We start from the raw sequence: 17110 nt of genomic DNA, 5'->3' as shown, positions 1-17110 counted from the left end.
ACGATCTGTCTGACAAAATTCATTCATAGACTTCAAATATTGTTTCAGAACTCTCCGGATATCAAGATACTTCAGGTGACACTGATCTTCCAAACCCGAAGAAGAACAGAGGACAAGCAAAACCACCGATTGGAACAAATTGAACCAAGACAAAATCTTAGGGAGAAAGGAAGGAACGGGGCACAATACAACCCGATCCTTAGCAAACTCAAAAAACGGAGACCTACAAGAGAGAGTCTGCAACTCTGACACTCGCCTAGCTGAGGCAACTGCCACTAGAAACACCACCTTGAGAGTCAAATCCTTTAAAGTACAGGAAGTCAAAGGCTCAAATGGAGACTTTGTGAGGAACGAGAGAACCAACTTAAGATCCCACAACAGAAAGAACCGGGAGGATGTATGAGAGATGCCCCACGAAAACAGAACAAGAAAGCGATTTGTACTTTAAGCGAGGCCAGCACCAGGCTTTTATCCAAACCTCATTCTAAAAATTCCAAAGCCTGTGCCACCGATGCCCGAAAAGGAAAGATGTTCAAATCAGCACACCACACTTCAAAAATTCTCCAAGTTCTGATATAATTAAGAGACGTAGACTGACGCCTAGACTAAAGCATCGTGGCAATCACACTCTGAGAGTAACCTCTCTTTGTCAGCCATGCCTACTCAAGAGCCGTTACGTAAGACAAAAATCAATCCAGGTCTAAATGAGACACTGGGCCCTGCACAAGGAGACTGAGAGACTCCTGAAACCTGAGAGGTGAGTAGGCTAGCAGGCACCAAAGATCGGCGTACCAAGGCCTGTGAGGCCAGTCCGGTGTCACCAAGATTACTCGACCCCTGTGCGTCTCAATCTTCTGAAGTACGCCTGATTAGAGGCCACGGGGAAATGCTTCTGGCTAAGGCTGAAGAAGTGCGTCTATTCCCTGTGCATTGAGAGTCTCCCGGCAACTGAAATAAAGAGGCAATTTCGATTGGAGAGCGGATGCGAAAAGATCCATTATCAGAAGACCCCAGTGCTCTATCACTGCTTGAAACACTACCTTGCTAAGAGCCCACTCTCCAAGATCCAGAGTGTTTAGACTGAGGAAGTCTGCATGAACATTCTCTGCGCCTGCTACATGAGCCGCCGATAGAGCCACTAGATGTAGTTCTGCCCAACTCATGAGCTGCACCGTTTCCTGTTCCAACTGATGACCTTTTGTCCCTCCTTGTCGATTGACATAGGCCACCGCCATGGCATTGTCGGACAGGACGCAAACCTGGACAGCCAGTCGAAATCGCTCTGGTTTCCAAGAGATTGATGAAACAAGTAGTCTCCGACCAAGACTACAGACTGAGCATATTGCCCCTGACAGTGAGCTCCCCAGCACTTGAGACTGGTTTCTGTCATGACTACTATCCATTGCGACAGATCCAGAGGCATTCCCTTGGACAGATCGTTTGTTCAAAGCCACCACTGGAGACTGTTTAGTAGATGTGCCAAGAGGGGAAATCTCTTCATCAGAGGCAACCACCTGGAGAGCAAAGAGATGATCTCATGTGCGCTCTCGCAAACGGTACTGCCTCTATTGTTGCCGACATGGAACCCAATACTTGAAGATAATCCCTTGCACACAGCACTGAAGTCTGCAACAATTGCTGAATCTAAGACTGCAACTTGAGGATTCGGGCCTGGGGAAGAAGAACCCGACCCTGCTGAATGTCAAAACGCAACCCCAGATTAACACCCCCCTCCAGATAATCCAGCGACTGGGTCGGCTGCAGGCAACTCTTCTGCATATTGACTACCCAACCAAGGGATTGCAAGAAGCTTACTACTCAGTCCCTGGCTTGTACACTCTCCTGATACGACTTTGCTCTGATCAGCCAATCGTCCAGGTAAGGATGAACTAGAACTCCCTCTGTTCTGAGGGCCGCTGCTACTACCACCATAACTTTGGTAAACATGCAAGGGGCAGTTGCCAGACCGAAAGGCAGAGCTCGAAACTGATAGTGCTTGCCCAACACCGCAAAGCGTTGATGTGCGGCCCAAATAGGAATGTGCAAATAGGCCTTTGTAAGATCTAGGGCAGTCAATTCTCTGGTCCGAACCACCACTATGACCAACCAAAGCATCTCCATATGAAAAGTGGACACTCTGAGAGACTGAGAATATTGTATCTGGCTCTAGCTGGCAGAGGCTCTTATTAGCTCTCCCTAGAGTCAGAGTTCTCACTCTCCACCTGCTGGAAGGAATGCACAACCCATCAGTCACATTCTGGGCCAGTCCAGAGGGACACTAAGGAAATTGCCATTTAACCCTACTCTCTGATTTCTGTCCAATAACCAATTCCTAATCCACAGAAGGACAATGCCTCCTATCCCTTGACTTTTTAAAATTTCTCAGGAGTCTCTCATGCGGAACTTTGTCAAAAGCTTTCTGGAAATCTAGACTCACTACATCAACCAGCTCACCTTTATCCATGTGTTTATTTAAGTCTTCAAAGAAATAAAGCAAATCAAGGCAAGACTTCCTTTGGCTGAACCCATGCTGACTGTCCCATTAAACCATGTCTATGTGTTCCTATTTTGCCCAGCACTGAAGTCAGGCTTACCAGTCTGTAATTTCCTGATCACCCTGGAACCCTTTTTTAAAAACTGCCATTACATTGGCCAGAATCCAATCTTCAGGCACTATGGACAATTTTAACCACAGATTACAGATCACTAACAGCAGATCAGCAATGTCATGTTTGAGCTCTTTCAGTACCCTGGGGTGTATGCCATCTGGTCCAAGTGATTTATCACTCTAACTGGTCAATTTGGCTAGGTATGTCTTCCAGGTTCACTGAGATTTCTTTCAGTTCCTCTGCATCATCACCCTTCAAAACCATTTCCAGTACTGGTAGATCTCTTACCTCTTCTTCCGTAAAGACCGAAGCAAAGAATTCATTCAGTCTCTCTGCTATGGCCTTGTCCCCTCTGAGTGCCCCTTTTGCTCCTTCATGGTCTAAGGCTCCACAGATTCCCTCACAGACTTTCTGCTTCTGATTTACCTGAAAAAGTTGTTACTATGAATTTTTGCCTCTGTGGCAAGATTTTCTTCATATTTTCTTTTAGCCTCCTTAATCAATGCTTTGCATCTAGCTTGGCAGTGCTTATGTTGCTTCTTATTTTCTTCATTTGGATTCTTCATCCATTTTTGAAGGGTGTTCTTTTGGCTCTAATAGCCTCTTTCACATCACCTTTTAACCATGCTGGCTGTCATTTGCTCTTCTTTCTACCTTTGTTAAATACCCCCATGAAAAGGATGGGTTTAGGAAAAAAAAATAAGAGCGAATAGGGTGGGGAGTGATAGTTCCTTGCTAAAGGCAGCTTCAACTGTCCACAGGTCTGAGCAGAAAAAAACATTGTATCAACACATATGGAGATCCACTACTGCCAACTCCAGACTTCGTGCCTTCTGTCTCGCTGCACCCTACGCCTGGAATAAACTTCCTGAGCCCCTACGTCTTGCCCCATCCTTGGCCACCTTTAAATCTAGACTGAAAGCCCACCTCATTGACATTGCTTTTGACTCGTAACCACTTGTAACCACTCGCCTCCACCTACCCTCCTCTCCTCCTTCCTGTACACATTAATTGATTTGATTACTTTATTTTTTGTCTATTAGATTGTAAGCTCTTTGAGCAGGGACTGTCTTTCTTCTATGTTTGTGCAGCACTGCGTACGCCTTGTAGCGCTATAGAAATGCTAAATAGTAGTAGTCGTACTGTGCATAATATTTTTATGATGCCAATATTTATGTACAGAATAGCATTCCAGCACATGAATAGATGCATCACAATACACATTTATGCTCGGACATGCACACATCACTACCCTTAGTGTAGACTCTTGTGTGCACGTGTCTGGTGTGCTCTTCCTGATTAGAGCAGAAATTTTGTGCAGGTCCTATTTGCACATAATTTGTTTACTGCATCAGCAAGCAAAAATTGTGTATTAAGCTTGTGTTAGAAGTTGTGCACTAAACCATCAGTACGTAGCTCTAGCGCAAGCTTACTGCATTGGTCCATGACTATTATAGACTCCCCATTTCTGTTAGGATCAGAAAAAGTACCCCAACAAAAGGACCATTATCTTCTATGGTTCTGCAAACATCATTCGTTCTCCATTCCCACTTTCTTATGAACTCAGCTCTAACCTAGTTACTTTTGGTGGAGTTTTTGCTCATATCTTCCATTTTCTCTCTCAAGTCTGGTACACAACTACTTTTCCACATAAGTTCCTTCAGACCTCATCCCATCCTCCCCCCCCCCCCCCAAAAAAAAAAAAGAAAACATATCTTAAACTGTCTGGTATTTTAAGTTCTCAGTTTCATTCTGCTTCTTCTGATGTCTCTAATCCAGGGGTTCTCAATCCAGACCTTGGGACACACCCAGCTAGGGTTATCAACATTTTGACAGAAAATAACCCAACACTTGTCCCGCTCCATGCTCTCCCTTGCCCAACCCATGCCCTGCCTCAAGTCCCTTGCCACACCCAGTGTTGTACCCTTCCCCTGCCCTACCACTCTACAACCATCTGGCACTAGGGTTGCCAGCTCAGAAGAAAAAAAATACTTATGTACGCATGCTCTACGATTATTTCACAAACCCATGTTATAACAAATTAAAAATTGTATTAAAAAGTTTTGATGTCCCCTTAGTGAGGCCAATATACAATCCCTCCACTGTAAAACTATGTACAAAACACATTCAGAAACTTAACATACCATAACAGCACTAACTCCCAGGACTCAAAGAGCAACAATCTTATCCATGAAAAGGCAGCATGTAACTATTACATCAGGCTCTAAAACACCAGAATACCATCTACTGAGATAACAGAACAAATGAGACTGCTACAGATCTCTACACATGCTAGCAGCATATTGTACCTTGGTCACATGCACAAAACACAGACAGACCCTGAACAAATATGAAACATGAGACCACAGATCAGTAATAGATATATGAAGGCAAAAGAAGGCACTAATCTTCAAGAAATCAGACTTGGATACACAATACTAGAGAAATGTTCCAATTAAGAAAAAAGTATTTTATTTTGAATTTATATCTTTGGAATCTGAGCATTTTATTTTTCCTTTTGATTTGGTCCAAGTACCTCTTCTGCTTTTTTCTATTGTTCCTGTCTATCCAGGGCCTTCTGAACATTTGACATTTCTTCTCTCTCCAGGTCTACCATCCATCCATCCATCCATCGTTTCTCCTCTATGTTTCTGCTCCTATCCTCCCCTTGTTTTCAGCATCTACCCTCTGTGTCCCTACCTAACCCCTTTTCTGGCATCGCTCCTCTGTGTCCCTACCCGATCCCTTTTCCAGCATCGCTCCTCTGTGTTCCTATCCCACCCCTTTTCCAGCATCGCCCCTCTGTATCTCTGTCCCTATTTACTCAATACCTAGCATTTCTTCTCTGTGCCCTGTCCCTCCCCTCTCTCTTCCCTTCCTCTTGCACCCCCCACCCCAGGTCCAGCTTCTCTCCATCTCTCCCCTGCCCCCCCCCCCCCATCACAGTCTGGTATATCTCCCTCTCTTTTTTGTGGTTCCAATATCTCTCCTTCTCAGTACCACCTCCCTCCCAATCTAATCTCGTCCCACTTTTCCCCTCTCCCTGGGTCCAGTATCTCCCCTTTCTTCCCCTCCCCCTGTCCATTCTCTCTCTCACACCTCTTATCCTTCACTTCCCAACAGGTCTAGCATATTTCCATATTCCCTTCCCCCCTCCCCGATGAGTCCAACTTCTCTCCCACCTATTGCAATCCCTCGAGTCCAGCATCTCTCCTTCCCATGCAACTTCTGTGACTGCTTGGAGAAATTAACTCTTATCTTATGAAGCTGGAGAGGTTGGATGTCCACCAGTGATCGCCGAGAGCATGGCGGCTTTTCAACAGGTTTGGTCCCAGTGTGGTATCAGCTATTACCTCACACACATAGTTAAATGCTGAACTTGTGACCTGGACCAACCCCCTTTTTTGGGGGGGAAGGGAGGGTTGGAGGGATTGAATGTGTTACTGGTTGTGGAGATTGGGTCTGGGTCGCTGTGATTGTCTGTTCTTTGTAGGGGGTGTGTATGTGTACTGGTTGTGGAGATTGGGTCTGGGTCGCTGTGATTGTCTGTTCTTTGTAGGGGGTGTGTATGTGTAGGGGGGAGGGTTATATCTACAAAATACAACTATGTGATAGTCATTTGTGATGTTGTTGTTCTTAGCAAGTGGGCTGGGTTCTTCAGCTGTGTGTATTTTGTTAGTGGTTTATATATAAAGATTATTCAAACAAAAGGTTTTTTAAAAGTCACATGCCATTGGATGCCCAGTCTCATCAGGTCCTCTTGCAATTTCTCACAATCCTCTTGTGATTTAACAACTTTTAATAATTTTGTGTTGTTAGCAAATCTGATCACTTCACTCATTCCTATTTCCAGATCATTTATAAATATATATGTTAAAAAGCAGTGGTCCTAGCACAAATCCCTGGGGAACCCCACTATTTACCCTAATCCATTGACAACATTGACTATGTAACCCTACTATCTGTTTTCTATTTTTTAACCAGTCCTTGGCTCACCTTTATCCATATTTATTCACTCCTTCAAAGCAATGTTGCAGATTGATGAAGATTTCCCCTGGCTAAATCCATGTTGGCTTTGTCCATGCCTATGTATATGCTCAGTAATTTTGCTTGTTAAACTCTGCTTATTGGAAGAATCATTGTTCATAACATGTAATAAAATACTTAATAGTCATGGTAAATTTTTTATTATTATTATTTGCCTCTAATTCTGACTGGAAAAAATGAGTTGAATGATAACAAAACCAATTTAACTTGTACATCTATAAAAGTTGTAGTTAGGTGACATTTAAATAAAGGAGAGCCTATGACATTCTCAAAAACTTATGTTCTGCACATCTCTTTTGTCGGTGTAGTCTTCTCCAGGACCAATACAGCTCTAAGAACCAAGCTCATTCCTCTGTATACACAGACATTGGTAAAAAGCAGAGCATACTTGTTCCCAGTTCTTTGTCTTGATCTGTTCAACCCTCTCACCTATTCAAAATCCTCCTCACCACACCTCCTCCATACCAAAAGCTCATATTCCCTGACTTTAAATACTGTAAACACATTCTGCCATGGGGGAGGGGAGGGAACTTCTACCTAAGCAGATACTTGTAGCTCTGGCAAACCTCCACTAAAACACAGATCCCATTGAATAAAGATTTAGCAGAATATGTACTGCTCACCCCCAGTTTCTCTCACTGAGGGCCAGATGCACAAAACCTAAGGAGCCCACAACTTGCGTTTTAAACTGGTTCCAGCCAGTTTAAAATGCAAGTAGTTTACCCGGGGCATGCACTAAGGGCATTTTCCCTGCCACGGTAGCAGGCAACGAAAACGGAATGCAAATGATTCAAAAGCTATTATAATGAGCTGCACTACCGTTGCAGCCCATTATAATGAGATGCACTACCGTTTTTCCGATTCCCTTACCGTAGGAACCCTAACGGGAGGTCTGCACCTCTCGTTAGGGCTCCTGTGAGGGAATCGGAAAGGAAAAGGGCCCCCCAAAAAAGGTAAAAAAGAAAAAAAAAACAGGGAGCGCATGTGAGGGGCGTCCTTTAAGGACGTACTCTCCCTGCGCTTGTGAGAGACGTTTTTTTTCAGTTTTTTGCTCTGCTGGCGCTCGTGTTTTTTTCCCCCTTCTATTTTGTCTTCGCTGCGCCACTTACCCCTCCACAGCAAAATATTTCTATTTTCCTGGTTGCCAGAGAATCAGGACATCCCTTTAGATTAGGCTCCTCTTCCTGGTCTCTTCAACCAATCAGTGCGCGTTTCGCTGACAACAGCCAGCTAAGCCCGCTTTGATTGGCTGAAGAGACCAGGAAGAGGAGCCTAATCAAAAGAGAGGTCCCGAATCTCCGACTCAGGTACCGAAGGAATAGAGAATGCAAGTGAGCTACAACGAGTAGCTCATTTGCATTCCCTATCGTTGATGCATTCCCGTTCCCTACCGATTCGCTATGGAATCCGTAGGGAACGGGAATTACCGATGTCTTTATTGCATCTTGCTCTGAACCAGAAGACCTTACACCCACACAGGCACGCACCTATACACTGATGATTCGTGTTCAGATAGTGATTTTTTTACATTTAACAATGGATGGAAAAATATTCTTCTTCTTTCATGAGCTTTTTGGACTCGAGGTCTCTATATATTCTGAAAGAGACTTTGTATTATCAAATCTCCATGATTAAAAGCATGTCAAAAGTATCCTTGAGTTGCAAGCAGGCACTGCACTAGGCTATGCCCCTTTAAGTCATGCATGTATACGTAACTGACTACAAGTACACCGTTGGGTAGCAAATTTTAAATGAAAAAATAAAATGAACCCTTGGTACATTCCCCCTACACACACTGGGGTAGCAGATGAAAAAAGTGATACAAACATATATCCAAGTATATCCACTTTTCTTTCAAAGTTTCTTTAGCATCATTTGGTACAACCCTTCAGAAATGCACACAAACTCAACTCACAGCCCCGAGGTTCCACTCACATAGTCACAACCCTCCATTGCCCGAGGTTCCACTCACATAGTCACAACCCTCCATTGCCCCATGTAAGCCGCATTGAGCCTGCCATGAGTGGGAAAGCGCGGGGTACAAATGTAACAAAAATAAAATAAAATAAATCTTCCAGTGCCATCAGTATTCCCATTATGCCTGCCAACTTTTTTCTTGGTTGCCATGAAGAGCATGGGTAAAAATATTAAGACAGAACAGGGGTGGGAAGTTGGGGTGTGATGGTTCCATGCTAAGGACAGATACAGCTGTGCACAGGTCTGAGCAGAACAATATTACATTGTCACACATTTGTGCATATATTGGAACGCCCCACTGCAAATTATTTCCCATACCATCAGTCAGTCTTAAAGACCTGAATGTGTATACTTTGGAAGAAAGGTGGGAGAGAGAAGATATATATGATACAGACATTTATATTTGTGGCATAAATGTACAGGAGGCAAGTCTTTTGAATAGGGGTAATATTTGGAAGGATGGTGAATGCGTAAAGATGGTGGTGGAGAAATATTAGCGAGTGCTCTAGAGCTCTTTCCCCCAAGATAAATCACTTCTTGTAACATATGTATTTCTTCACATGTATATTCAGCCACAATATGTGCATAAGTCAGGCTGCTAAATATGTGGTTATAATTTACATAGCTAAATTAACTGTATAACCTGTTGCAGATGAATATCATGGCTATCTGGATAACTTTTGGTCCCATCCCCATAATGCCTCTGATCCTGCCCCACTTTAAACACATAAAACTTTAGAGAACCAAGATACTAAAAGCAAAGAACCTACCCATTTAATTCTGAAAGTTACAAGGACAAGTCACACAATATCAGTGCACACAGCAATTTGCAATTTATTGAAATTTAATATATGACCATTAGAAACGTAATTGCAAATATGATGGGCTACAAAAAAAAAGTCACAAAATGTAACGACTGAATTTTTTTTTAAAGCCCAATAAATGAGAAGATATGAGACAAAATAGGGATGAACAGAACAATATCATCTGGACAATATGCAACAAATGAAAAAACATAAGGAACCAAATGCCTGCTTGCAGTGCTCAGTCCAGCCAGCTAATATAAAAATAAATATTTGGAAAGGGGTGTAAAGCAACCATTCCTTTACACCTTTTTTTAATTTGAGTTTTCCTGCCAAATGTCAATAGCGAAAGAATTCCACAAGCTGGACACCAGAAAACTAAACAAGTTCAAATGGTTATAATGACCCTTCCCCAAAGGCTTACAAATTTAAATTGAGAACATTAAGCAACCTAGTCAAGGTCAGGCATAGAACTGCAGTCTCTAGACCGATAGCTCTGTGCCCTAACCAGTATATCACATCACCAAAAGTGGCAGACAATTAGTGTCAATAGCTGAACTCTGAAGGCTTACCTTTGCCTTTTTAACGCTCACCAGTCTCTTCTTCAGCTCTTCACACTTCCTTAACTTGCAGATCTGGTGGCTTTTTGAACGGTTCACACAGTTGAAACAGGCTCCACAAGTCTCCTTCCTCAAGCATGGAATACACTGCCCACAGCATTTCCGTTTCTTTCGGGGCAGAGGTGTGGGTTCTGCGTTAGTGCCGGTATTGTCCTTACCCGCCACCGCTGATTTCTTTTTGTTTCCACCCATTGTGCTTTTGTCCTCCGAAAAGTCATAAACATCTTTTGCTGATTTGTTGGAATTCAAGGGCCCCTGGATTTTCTTCATGGTCTCCTTTCTGTTCCAGGGTGAACTCTGGGACAAGAGCTATCACCGGGTTGGTGCCAGGTACACAGTACAGTCTAATGCGGGTTCTACCTTTAGGTGTCCAGCTGAAAACACTTTCACCTCTCCTTCTCTGAAAGTTCAGAAATGTAAAAAAGGAAAACAGCACCTACTGAAAATATGAAATTTAACTAGTCCTGTCTCATCTTAAAGCACTCCTTCCAAATCGGCTTCGGTTGTCTGTTGCTCTTTCATCTGGTCTTATACCCCAGAGGTTTTCCTCTCTTCTTGATGCTCCCCTCCCAGGCTTCAGCTTCTCTGGTTTTACAGCTCCTAATCGCCTGCCACAAGTGAACCATCATGGAGAGGGCACACTTCTCTGTGTATTGGATTTTTCACTTCAGTGTGGTGCACCAGCTGCCTCTCCGGTTTTGGTCCAACTCGTTCAACCTCTCCCTATACTAGGGAGCCAACAATAAATCAACAGGTGCTACCTGAAAAAAGACAGAGGGACAACTTCACTCTCATTATGCACATTTGCTTCATACTTATGCTTTTCAAAACTAGTAAAAAATATATTAAAGTACCAAGTCTAGTACTCCCAAAATATATTTAGGCTTTTAACTAAAGAAAAAGGTATATAATAAGTGGAAACAGGTTAGATAGTCTGAGCATTGAACTAAATAGAATACACTCACATCAAATGCTGGAACCTTCTTTATGCAAAAAAAAAATGTCAATAGCATCTCATTTCCAAAATGTATATATTTTGGGCAGGTTCAATCTTACTCTACCATGTGAAGGCAACATATCTGACCGTGTACTGCAACCCATAACAGTAAAAGCCCAGATCTCTGTGCTTCTGGATTCCATTCTGGCTTCTGGTTACCCAGAAAGGGCACAGCAATTTGGAATGGCAGCTGAATGCAGAAGAGGCATTTTAGGATTCAGAGTGGTTGCTCTGAAACCCCAGGATAAAGGCTGGACCAACCATTAGGCAGGTCTAGGCAGCTGCCTAAGGCAGCAGCTTCTTGTGAGCAGCAAAGCAATAGATCCTGACAACCAAACTCTAAGCACCAACAGCACCTACTTTAACCTACATTTTTATAGGATATTTGTGCAATGATCATGATTGTTGAGTTTTAATTATCAAAGGGGCCCCTTTTACTAAACCACAGTAAAATTTGTAGCTACCGCAACTTAACACAGGAATTTACTATATGGTACCTGCAAAGTTTATGTGGTAATTAGTGAGCGGAACCAGCATTTTCTTATCCTGGTCCTGAACTAAAGTACAAATTACTGCACAGTACCTGGACCTTGCACAGGAGCACTTAGTGCCTCTTATTTGGGAGGCAGTACGTGCTCCCATGTTAACTGTAATGCACTCACTCACCAACAAAAAAAAGCACTTAATGAGCGCTTTACCACACTGTAACTACTATAATAATGCAACCCTTTAACATGGTGGTGTACTAGCAGTTAACATGCTGTTTACTACGTTAAGTTCTTAATGAACATTAGTAAAAGGGCCCCAAAGTCTGAGGGGAAGGGATGCAGTCTAGGGGCCTAAGAGTTAATGGAGGTGGGGGGGGGGGGGTGCAAGGCTGAAGATTCACCTAGGATACCCACTATCCTTGCACTGGCTCTGTTCAGGATTCTGTTTCAGCTGCTCGGTTTCCTGACTATAAACTAAAATTACTATAAGAAGTGCCCAGACCCAGCTCAAAGTCCAGTTCCAAAATCCTAACAAACCATAGAGCATAAACCAGATTATGTCGTTACCCAGTTCCAGGCTAGAAATTTTGGGACAGTCTTGGATTTCTGACCACCCACCCTAGTGCACTAAGGAACTTGCAGCACTGATTTCAATGTACAGGATCAGGCACTACAAATCCCACACCGCTTTGGATGCAAGTACAAACCCAGGACTGGTCAAACGTCTTCAGCCTGGAACTGGGTAACTTGGCATCGCTAATAAACTGCCACAAAATCTGAGTCAACCCTAGTAAATATCTTTTGATTATGGGTTTGTTAAGTAGTAGAACAGGGTACAATCTCATCACTGGCAGTTTTGAAGAGCAGATGAAATAAACAACTGCCTAGAATGGAGGAGTAGTGGGCTGCAAATCAAGAGAGCCTGTTCAAATCCCATTGGAGCTTCTTATGATCTTGGGCAAGTCACTCAACCCTTGCTTGCCTCAGGTACAAACTCAGATTGTGAAACTTACAGGAACAGAAATACAGTGTTTTGTTTGGGGTTTTTTTTTTTTTTAACCTGGAGGCTAGGGAGTAAACCAGAGAACCACCTGGGGGCACCTCCTGTTACAATTCTTGCCCAAAATACCACATGAGAAAACCAAGGTATAAAACACATTTTTCACATTTTATTGTTAAGAAAGAGAAAGGTACTGCGCCGGCGAGGTTATTTAACCTGCTAGTAAAGTACACTTAACTGGAAGGTCTTTTTGTTTTGAAAGCGCAAGGGAGGGAAAGGTTAGGTTAATGTCATTAAAATAAAATAAAGGGATGCAAATGCCTCGGAGTGGCCCGCAAACCTAATGGCAGAAGGCAAAAATAAATTATGACCCCCATGACCTTGGCTAAAAAAAAAAAAAAGGCTGTTTCCACAATTGTTCGCAAGGCAGTACACTTTCTTTTCTACACGAGCTTTTTGCCTACAGTAACAAGGAATAAAATAAAAGCAGGCGCTAGATTGCCGACGCAATCCTCTTCTGGCCCGCGGGGTGGGAGGGAGGGAGGAGGAAGAAAGGCTCTGCTAATGGCCGCGGCCCTTTTCTTCGACAGTCTCTCTCTGGAAACACAACCAAACTGTGGCCGCGCTGTTCCCGCCTCAGTCCCCACTCGCAGCCGGGGAGAGCGCCTGGGCCCTCACTCCTTTGTTTCCGCACCGAGGAGAGAGCGGGGGCTCCTGCCAGGGATGTGGAGGCCCGGTGGGGGCGCTGCCGCTGCTTCCCGCCCCCCGGGGCACGTGTCCTGAAAACCGCTCCTCCCCCCTCTCGTCGGGAGAACCATCGGCGATACAGGGAGGGGGGGGCTGCGAAAGAGAGACACTCCTCCCCCAACAACAACAAAAAAAACATCAGAGAAAGGGGAGGCAACAGACTGTTCAGTAACATAAAAGGGGAACTACCAGAACTGCTGCCTTCTCCGCTTACAGAGCAAAGGAGCTAGGAGGTGCCACCAGTTAATGCACCTCCCCCACCCAAAAATGAAGAAACTACAACTACAGCCACCGTTCGGTCCCCCCCCCCCCACTACAAAAAAAAAAAACACGAGAGGAAGTCGCCTATCACAGGGCAAGGTGATCCACCCCCCCTCCCAAAAGGGGAACAAATTACTACCACCAGTACTATTCAGTGAACACCTCTTGCCCTCCTCCCTCCAAAGAAAGGGGGGGGGCATTGGGAGCTGTTCTGTACATAACAGCTCAAGGGCCGCGAAACCATGGGGTACTAAACCCCAACACACATCCCTTCTCATTAAAAAAAAAAAAAAGGTGATCTGAGGACAAAGTATCACCTTATACAGTACAACCCCCAACCTAGTCCCACACGCAGGGGCATACATAAACCCCACTTCCACCCAGAAGAATCGGGGGACAGTTACCCCAAGCAACATAAAGAGCAGAGACAGCAACCCCCATCACATAGAAAAAGATCGGGGTCAGCGTCTCTCACCCCTTCCCAACAACAACAAAAAAAAGAATAGTATAAAAATAGTTGTCCAGCCCTCCCCACAACCCAAGAAAGTGGACTTGGAAAAACTAATAATCTCCCCACCCCAAAGTAAGCAAGGGTCCGGGACACTGTCCTCGCCCCTCTCCAGAGAAAAAAAAAAACTAGGGGACAGTTACCCTCAAAGGAAAAGGAGGATCAAGGACAGTGCCCCCAACCCATCCTCAAAGAAAAGGCATGAGTCTCTCCTCCTGCACAATAAGACTCCACTGCACGCCACCCCTCCCCCGGGGGAGCAACCGTAGCCCCCCCTCACTTATTCACCCAAAAGCGGGGGCAGGGAAGGCTAAGATAGGAATCCTCCCCTCCTCTACCAGGTTTTTTTTTTTTTTTTATTTTTTTTTTTTAAGCGTGTGTGGGGAGGGGGCTCCACCCGCTCGTTATTCCATCCCCAGATCTTCTGATCACCGCCGCCCGCCTACCGCCGGGGATTTCTGTCCCTAAAATATTTTTCATGCTTAGGAGCACAAGACTATATCCAACCAACAAACCTTCTCCTCCTATACCCCTACCTTACGGGTGGGGGGAAGGGCAGATTGACCCGTTCTCTCGGGGGCAACACGAACTGGATTTTCCCGACACAGTCCGACTGAGCGAGATTCATCCCACTCCCGGCTTGGTCTATTCTTCTGCCAGGCTGCTCCATTCCTGGCCCGTTGGGAGATGTATGGGCTGACCCGATTGGGGGAAGGGTGAAAGGTCTCTAGTTGACTTACCCGTAGGAGTACAGGGTTGACCCATTCCTATCCTGCACGAGGAGACGCTACTGACCCTCCACCCCCCCCCCCACCAAAAAAAAAGTACCAGACTAGACCGTTCATAGCCTGAATTCACCCTAACCCGCTGGGGCAGCAAATAACACTGGATGGGTACAGGGAGGGGGGAATCCCCGATTTGTCCTGATCTGCCCTTTACTTAACCGGTGCACGAAAGATCTGGATCTGCTTCCCCTCACCCTCTTTCCTATGACTGGCCTGGGTCCGATCGCACTCACCTCTGATCCCCCTGGAACCGGTCCATACATCTCCGTGCCGAGCCCGAGCCCAGCCTGGCGAAAGCGCCCCTTCCTCCGGGGCTCCGGCAGCAGCATTCAAACAATGCCGAGCCCTGTCATTCAGAGCCGAGGAGTACGGGGGAGGGGAGAGGAGGGGAGGCGGCCAGGAGAAGGGGGACACAGATGTGGAGCAAACAAAAGACAAGTGAAGAGTGCGGATCCCAAAATCCGAAGTGGACTTCCCATTCCGACCTGTCAAGGAGAGCGGCGGGCCGCGCTTAACCCTTACCTCGCTCCGGACTGCTGCACGTGGTGCCTCTTTAAAGCACACGGGGCTTTAAACTCCTGCTGGCTGGAGGCCTGTCGAGGCGAATTTCCTACTGTATAGAAACCAAACCCTGCAGATTTTTTTTTTTTTTCAGTGCTCGATGCTAACGCGAACATGTCTTCCTTTCTCTGCTTAACCCCTTCGTAGCCACATGGTTTCCTGCTTTCAGAAATGAAAACCTATTGCTATCATTCTTTTGTTTACTATAATTACTTGAAAAATCTCAGGTTCTTCAACCACTCAGTGTTTGTGCAAAACCATATATAGATACATTATAATTTGTTTGTATTTTGCCACACCAATTATAAATTGTAATCTTAAAGCCAAGCTTCTGTGCATGTCTGCACCACTATGCTTTGGTAAAGGAAGAAATTCTGTAAGGTTGGACATGTCATTCTTAGGAGCTAACTTTTATGAATAAGGGGTGCTGAACCCATTTCAAATGACCCCTCATTAAACAAAGTGAAGATATTTGCTCAATATTGGGGGTGCACAAGCACACATAACACCCACAGAGCTGGAACCTATGATGTCATTCTATTTTGTGATCATTATACTTTGTATGATTAATCTGATGCAGTAGGGTAATAAATCTCAAGACTAATTTATTAAGGCTATTTTGCTCAGAGGTATAAAATGGTAGAAAAGCCTGATATAGCACAAAATAAAAGGTTTCTCTGTACAACTGCTCCCCACTTTTAGGAAATTGGAGGATATAATCCTGTCATCTTGAGTTCTGGGCTGTGTAGGGAGGAATTGCTCCAGCGTGGAGGGGAGGCAAATTATTATTATTATTTTTTTTTTTTGCATTACCCAACAGAATGTTCAAGTGGAAGGGAATAGCAGCAATAGCAGACATCAATGAGTGACTATGAAATACATGGGGAGGGGGATGCCCCTCCCTGCCTAAACCCATGAGAAACATTATGAAAATCAGAAAATGCAAGATTAACACTGGCCAGTTAGCAGTCATATGTGGTGGGCATTAACTGATGTTAAAATCCTACAACATCTTGCCAATTTTTCAATAATCTTAAAGAAAAAAACTTCCATATGGAGTTGGGGGGGGGGGGGTGTTGATAGCCCAATTGCTAGAGCAGTAGGCTGAGAACCAGGGAAGGCAAGGTTCAAATCCCACTGCTGTTCTTTGTGATCTTGGGCAAGTCACTTAGGGAGTCTTTTACTAAGGTGCTCTAGCTTTTTTTAGCACCAGCTGATTTTTAGTGTGAAAGGGAATGGGACTTAATATACCACCTTTCCATGGTTTTTCCAACTACATTCAAAGTGGCTTACATATTATATACAGGCACTTATTTGTACCTGAGACAATGGAGGGTTAAGTGACTTGCCCAGAGTCACAAGGAGCTGCAGTGGGAATTGAACCCAGTTCCCCAGGATCAAAGTCCGCTGCACTAACCACTAGGCTACTCCTCCACTCCCTAGCTAAAAATGCTAGCGCACCTTAATAAAAGACCCCCTTAACCCTCCATTTACTTAGGTAACCAGGGACAGGGAAATAGCTAGTGTACCTGAATGTAAGTCACCTTGAGCCACTACTGAAAAAGCATGAGCTAAATCCCAGACTGCTTAGGATCACAATCACTATCATCAAAAACAAATGACTACTCACCTTCTTGTGGAATTAGAAGGTACAGAGAAGGGTGACGAAAATGATAAAGGGAATCGGACAACTTCCCTATGAGGAAA

At 44.5% G+C, this 17110-nt stretch overlaps 1 protein-coding gene across 1 annotated transcript in view; it reads right to left on the bottom strand.

Moving 5' to 3' along the window:
* TET3 (tet methylcytosine dioxygenase 3) overlaps positions 1-15187 on the bottom strand; it is a 348515-nt gene extending 333328 nt beyond the window's left edge. Inside the window, exons 1-2 of the mRNA XM_030201791.1 lie at positions 15076-15187; positions 10009-10817 (exon numbers count right to left, since the gene is read on the bottom strand). Of these exons, the coding sequence (XP_030057651.1) occupies positions 10009-10326 (318 nt within the window). The 5' untranslated portion in view covers positions 10327-10817; positions 15076-15187. The remainder of the gene's footprint in view (positions 1-10008; positions 10818-15075) is intronic.
* Between the last annotated feature and the right edge of the window lie 1923 nt (positions 15188-17110).

Source organism: Microcaecilia unicolor, chromosome 4 (genome assembly GCF_901765095.1).
Source record: "Microcaecilia unicolor chromosome 4, aMicUni1.1, whole genome shotgun sequence".
NCBI lineage: Eukaryota > Metazoa > Chordata > Amphibia > Gymnophiona > Siphonopidae > Microcaecilia > Microcaecilia unicolor.
The sequence above is the reverse complement of the archived record's forward strand: the minus strand, read 5'-3'. Positions and strand labels throughout refer to the sequence as shown.